General features: G+C 46.3%; 1 protein-coding gene across 1 annotated transcript; it reads left to right on the top strand.

Moving 5' to 3' along the window:
• The first annotated feature begins 3,259 nt into the window (after positions 1-3,259).
• LOC109780382 (uncharacterized) lies at positions 3,260-5,686 on the top strand. Its single transcript, XM_020338967.4, has 4 exons — positions 3,260-3,711; positions 3,798-3,936; positions 5,067-5,152; positions 5,345-5,686. Exons 1-4 carry the CDS (start codon positions 3,451-3,453, stop codon positions 5,465-5,467), a joined length of 609 nt encoding a protein of 202 aa, XP_020194556.1. The 5' UTR covers positions 3,260-3,450; the 3' UTR covers positions 5,468-5,686.
• Positions 5,687-6,489: the final 803 nt, after the last annotated feature.

Here is a 6,489-nt window from a genome sequence, read left to right as displayed (position 1 = left end):
CGGTCATGTCTACATAGTTCTCGAACCCGTAGGGTCCGCACGCTTAAAGTTCGGTGACGATCGGTATTATGAGTTTATGTGTTTTGATGTACCAAAGGTAGTTCAGAGTCCCGGATATGATCACGGACATGACGAGGAGTCTCGAAATGGTCGAGACATAAAGATCGATATATTGGACGACTATATTTGGACATTGGAATGGTTCCGAGTGAGATCGGGAATATACCGAAGTACCGGGAGGTTACCGGAACCCCCCGGGAGGTATATGGGCCTTATTGGGCCATAGTGGGAGAGAGGAGAAGGGAGCAAAGGAGGGGGGGCGCCCCCCAATCCCAATCCGAATTGGGAGGGGAGTCGGCCCCCGTTTCTTTCCTCCTTCCTCCCCCTTCCTTCCACTCCTAGTCCAACTAGGGAAGGGGGGAATCCTACTCCCGGTGGGAGTAGGACTCCCCATGGGGCGCGCCATAGGAGGGCCGGCCCTCCCCCTCCTCCACTCCTTTATATACAGGGGAAGGGGGCACCCCATAGACACACAAGTTGATCATTGATCTCTTAGCCGTGTATGGTGCCCCCTCCACCATAATCCACCTCGCTCATATCGTTGTAGTGCTTAGGCGAAGCCCAGCGCCGGTAGCTTCATCATCACCGTCATCACGCCGTCGTGCTGACGAAGCTCTCCCTCGACACTCTACTGGATCGTGAGTTCGTGGGACGTCACCGAGCCGAACGTGTGTAGATCGCGGAGGTGCCGTACTTTCGGTGCTAGGATCGGTCGATCGTGAAGATGTACGACTACATCAACCGCGTTGTCATAACGCTTCCGCTTACGGTCTACGAGGGTACGTAGACAACACTCTCCCCTCTCGTTGCTATGCATCACCATGATCTTGCGTGTGCGTAGGAATTTTTTTGAAATTACTATGTTCCCCAACACTTCGATCCCTGGGATGGGAGAGCTCCCTCCAAGAACTCAACACCACCGAGCGATTGCCCCACGGTGGGCGTCAACTGTCGTGGTTTTTTCACGACAGATGTCCTCATGAAAGGACTAAGTTGTGAGGCCATCGCTGCTAAGTGGAAGATTGAACTTGGTTGGTAGGGATCGTGAGACAAGGGTTTACCCAGGTTCAACCCCTCATGATGGAGGTAAAAGCCTACTCCTGCTTGATTGCTATTGATGATGATGATCTCGATTACAAGGGTGCGACTTGGCTAACCTAGTACTCAAGAGCTTGTAACTTGTCCTTTCTGCCTTAGGGGCTCCCCTTTATATATAGGTGGAGGCCCTGGGCTTACAAGAAAGTCCGGACCGTACTACAATCAGTGTTTTAGTATGTTTCCTACTTGCCTTGTTTCCTAAGTGAGAAACTTCCTCGGCTTCATGACAGACACTGGCGGCTTGTGCTTCTGGGCCATGAGTCGGCCCATCTGGCGACTCATCTCCTGGGTCCTGAGCTTGTGATCATCTTAACCCATTATCAAACCACAACTTTCGTCAAGTCGCCAAGGAATGACTCGGCCCTAAACGGGCAGGTCATATCATGGGGTTATATCCCCAATAGGAGGGGGTTTGAGAGAGTGAGGAGAGAGCTATTTATTTCACATGGCCGCTGGGCTCGGGGCGGCCAGAGTGCATGACTGGGAGATCATGGGCACGGGCGTGCTCGGGTTCGTGCGTGCATGGGGTTCGACAGCGGTTGTGGGAGGTTAGGGAGAGAACTGACACGTGGGGCCCACGCGTCAGTGGGTGAGTGAGTGTGTGAGAGAGAGCGGGCGCGCGCGGCCTGGTCGGCTAGCTGGCTGTGCCTTCTTTTCTTTTATGTTTTATGTTTCTGCCTTCTATTGTCATTTTTCGAATTTGAATTTGAATTTTCTTCAAAAGAGAAAGTGTTTCTAAATTACCCCGGGAATATTCCTGACTAGATGAACATTTGCCCAAGGTTTTTGACAAATTGCAATTTGCCAAATTAACTAATGGGCCCATTTGCAAAGTTGTTTTTATTTCTTTTTATGTTTTATTTATTATATCCAGAATTTTACTTATAGTTTAATTGCACAAATTACACTATTTCCAAACCCTGGTCCACTCAAAATAAATAGGGCAAATATAACCCTAGATGCATGTTTTTCTGAAAATCATTTTTAGGATGATGCCTCCAGGGCTTCTAATTAAATTCAAATGCTAGTTTGAATTCAAATGTTGTCCTTGTTAGCCTCAAAAACCAAATATGCAAGGAAATCATGGATGCATATGCTTCTAATTTCACAACCGAAATTTAGGTTGTGACAGGAAGGGAGGAGGCAGAGCTGGTGGCCGGAGGGTGGGAGGTAGAGATGGAGGCGCAAGGGGCGGGAGGAAGAGGGCAGGGAGCCGTGGCTGGGAAGAGGAGAGGGGTCGTGAGTGCGGGAGGATGCAGGTAGCTAGGTCTCCGCAACTGGGGCCGCTTCCTTTTATACACCAACAAATGAAATGACGAAAATGCCCTGGCGGGGGCATCAAATTTACAATTAGTTGCATATGGAAATTTATCCAAAGGCCAAGGCAATCGGGGCGAAGATCTGATGGCTGAAAGCAAACCAGCCCGAGAAAAGGCAGCCAGGATCACACAGGAAAAGTGTCCGACGAGGCAACGTGAATCTAACTACGTGATGAATAAATGAGGAGATGATTGTAAAACAAAAAACAAAACAAAACAAAAAAAAACCCCAAACACAAACAGACATCAGATCAAACAGTTATTTCTATTCAAGTACTTGCCACAAATTTTGTTGGTGCTCATTTACCAAACCAGCCTATACGTAGGATTGATCATGTATGGAAGAAGCCAAGTGCGGGAATTGTAAAAATCAATGTCGATGCATCATTTCATGAGGATAACTTCACTGGAGCTTGCGGAGCTGTTGCACGAGATGACCACGGCAAATTTCTGGGGGCAGCAACTTATGTCCTACCACATGTGTCTAGTGCAGGCTCGGCTGCATTATTTGCTATTCGATGTGGTCTGTACCTAGCAGTGAATCTGGGTTCTATGAAGCTTATCATCGAGTCTGATAGTTTGACGTCCCAATCATAGCAGAATGCTCCCTCATGTCAATAGATTATGCTTCTATCGGTTTGGTTTATTGTAGTAGAGAGGCAAACTTGATAGCGGATGGTTTAGCAAAGCACTGTTTCAGCATTAGTAAATCAGAAGAGTGGGAGACCATCGTCCCTCACACCATTATGTAAACGATCTTGCTGTTATTTGAGGAATAAAGTTATTACCTAAAAAAAAGAGTGCGCCCGTGAGCCGCGACGACCGACGTCGAAACGACCATCGTAATCGCACCGCTCCCACATCCCCACCTCGCCGGCATCCCTGAATTCTCCCGTCCGCCCATCAGATCTCACCGCCGTCGTCACCCCTGCTCATCGCCGTATGGTCTCATCCCAATTCTGAAGCAGCAGCCATGTCAGCCGGCACCGCTACGCCGGGACTCGTTGTCACCGCCACCGATCCCATCCGCTCTTTCCTCTCCTTCGCCGCCGGCTCCCCCGACCTCTCTGACGACCTCCGGGGCCTGGCCTCCGCCCTCTCTTCTGAGCGGGCCGTCCCCTACCGCTCCATCCGCGCCATCTGGTGCGCCGACTGCTCCCGCGGCCGCCCACCTCTCAGACAGCTCTTGCAAGGCGCTCAATTCGTGCTGTCCAGCCCCAAGCCCCGCGAGAAGGTGAGTTACAGCCACGGCGACACCGGTGGCCTGAGTTGGTGAGGTTTAGCCCGATATAAGTTTTTGATTTGGCTGTGCCCGTGCAGAGCGATGAGCTCAAGGCGAGGCTGGAGAAGCTTCGGGAGATGCAGGAGAGGAAGGAGTACGCCGAGCTCGTCAAGGATGTCGCGCCTAAGGAGGACAACACCGAGCCCTTCTCCTCTTACAAGGATCAGCTAGGATTCGGTAGGAATCGTCATATTCATGCTTTCTCCTAAACTGGATGTGCATTGTTGGTTTGGAAACAAAACTGAGCCCTAATATAAGCCTGATTGCTAATACAGTAATATGATGCACACTTTTAAGAATTGATACAACGCAAATAGGTTTCCATGTGGGAATAAAACTTAGATGAATCACTAGTGTTAGCTTCAAGCATCAGAAAATCAGAACTAGCAATGACAGGGGTTGAGACCCCAGAACAGATTCCAAACAACAGCAAGCCTATCTTCAAAGATAGCTCACAGAGTCATTGGCTTAACAGAGCGCAAAGTACAGAGTTTTACTGAACTTCTCAAAAACAAAGGAGAAATCACAATCTTCAGATTTCTTCACCCAGTGTTCACCCTCCATCCCATTTCAGCCGCGGGATCACTGTTCTTTGTCCTCGCATGGCACATGACACTTCATTCACCACCTGCTTGAATAGCCTGGCTCCCAACTTAAGTTCCACTTGCGTTCCTTGCACTGCAAAACCATGCCGATAGCCAATGCCCAATTAGTGCAATACTAATCACATGCATCACGACATGTTTTCTAGATAGATCATAGGATTACCGCAGTTCCAACCATAACCAGCCCTTTCTCATTTTTTGCTAATTGAACGAGCCAATTATCAAACAAATGAACAATGTATCGTGGCTTAGTACGACAGTCCTTATCAACGCCAGTAAGCATACAATTTGTTTCAGTAAATTGTAGGTGCTAGCTGCTACACAAATTATGAACTGATAGCTTATTATTCGACACTTCAATTGCCCATGGCTTGCATACATACATGTATGCAGTCTCTAATTTTAGGATTACACTTGTGAGATCGCTTTGTTTACTACATAGTACCTTTTACTCGATCTTTCCAAGCACAATGAAATATTGAAATTGCATCTGTTCTATTCCCTGTTGGTAGGACCAGGATGTTACCCCTTTATATACATGAAATTTGATCCAAGTTGGGATTTCAAGTGAGCAATGCCCGATTATGTTTTAGTAGTTAAAGTATCTTATTCTCTTGGCGCACTATAATGTTTACTCCTGAGCTTAGACTGCAAGGGTTTAATGTTATGTTTCATTTGTTGATCTGATGTTCCCAATTTCAGGTCTGCATGTTGTGGTCATAATGTTCACAGGTTATTTGGTGGGATTTGCTACTTTCAAAGCTCTGTTTGGCAACAGTCCTGTAATGGTAAGTCCAGAAGAATGATACCTAGTTGCTTGTTCTTTCATTATGGAACTCCAGAGGGTAATTTTTGTGTTAGCGTTGTGGTCTTACTCATACTGCATCTGTCCCATCGTGCAAGGCACTATAGCGCAGAAGGCGGCATTTCGTAGTAAAACATGAAATATAACACGTGTGGGCCTTGGCATTATATTTCAGAATGCTGCCGGAGGCATCTTAGGAGTGGTGGGTGGCATGCTGATGGAAACAGTTCTTTTCATCATCAGATCATCCAGTAAAGAGTTGTCGTCTTCGGTTCCAAGATCCAAGAAGCTTCAGTAGACGCTGATCCGCTTTGATTTTTCATGTGTACTTTACCTTGCGAAACGGTAGTATGTGAAGTTCTGGATCGTTCAGATGTACTCCCTCCGTCCCAAAATTCTTGTATTAGATTTGTCTAGATACTGATGTATTTAACACTAAAACGTAACTAAGGTATGTCTAGTATGTAAGGAAATATAGTTGATTATCAAAGGTATTGAATGGGAGATTATGTTTGCAGGGCTTGCATTTACCTGGATACTAAGATACAAAGGTTTCTTGGTGAGCACCTTATTCGAAAGTGCTATTGTGAGCCCGAGCTCACATGCTCCTGGATGAACAGTAAAATCCGAAAAAATAGTAAAGGATTCAAAAAATTCTGATTCTTTTGTCAAGAAACATTGATGATTTTTCTACACGCATGCAAATTTCGTGATGGAATCACGTTTGTGGATGTCTCAGCAAAAAGAAAAACGGTGGTCCAAAATGCTTCCAAAAACACTCTTTCTGGAGTATCGATTTTGTTATTTTTGCCAGCACCTCCACAAATGTGATTTCATCATGAAAATTTGCAGGCGTGTAGAAAAACCATCAATGTTCTTGACAAAAAAATTTAGATTTTTTTGAATATTTTTACAAGTTTTTTGAATTTTACTGTTCATCTAAGAGCATGTCAGCTCGAGCTCATATACTCTATGTCCCACCTTATTGGGCTATATATATTGTCCACTGATTCCAAATCAGAAACGTGCATTTTTGATTCGTGAATTTTAATGATCGCCGTGTCCTACATGCTGGATCCATGTGCGAATGAGAGTTGCAAAGCAGAGATAAAGCGGGCAAAATAGAGAACTTTGTGAGGTCACTTTGCTTCACAAGAAGCAGATGCAAGGCTCTCGGAGTTGTACTTCTCAAAATCCTGCTATGTTTATTATAGGACGACGATAACTGTCACACGTGTGGTATATTCAACATGCACCCACACACCGTGTGTGGTGTGAGCAAGAGGCAGCCCACACGGGTTGTGTGTGGGCGGATATTAG

Source organism: Aegilops tauschii, chromosome 1 (assembly GCF_002575655.3).
Source record: "Aegilops tauschii subsp. strangulata cultivar AL8/78 chromosome 1, Aet v6.0, whole genome shotgun sequence".
Lineage (NCBI taxonomy): Eukaryota > Viridiplantae > Streptophyta > Magnoliopsida > Poales > Poaceae > Aegilops > Aegilops tauschii.
The sequence above is the reverse complement of the archived record's forward strand: the minus strand, read 5'-3'. Positions and strand labels throughout refer to the sequence as shown.

Coding starts and splice junctions, on each gene's coding strand:
- LOC109780382 (XM_020338967.4), top strand. CDS start 3,451: ATGTCAGCCGGCACCGCTACGCCGGGACTCGTTGTCACCGCCACCGAT. Junction 3,712..3,797: donor GCCCCAAGCCCCGCGAGAAG/GTGAGTTACAGC, acceptor GTGCCCGTGCAG/AGCGATGAGCTCAAGGCGAG. Junction 5,153..5,344: donor TTGGCAACAGTCCTGTAATG/GTAAGTCCAGAA, acceptor ATTATATTTCAG/AATGCTGCCGGAGGCATCTT.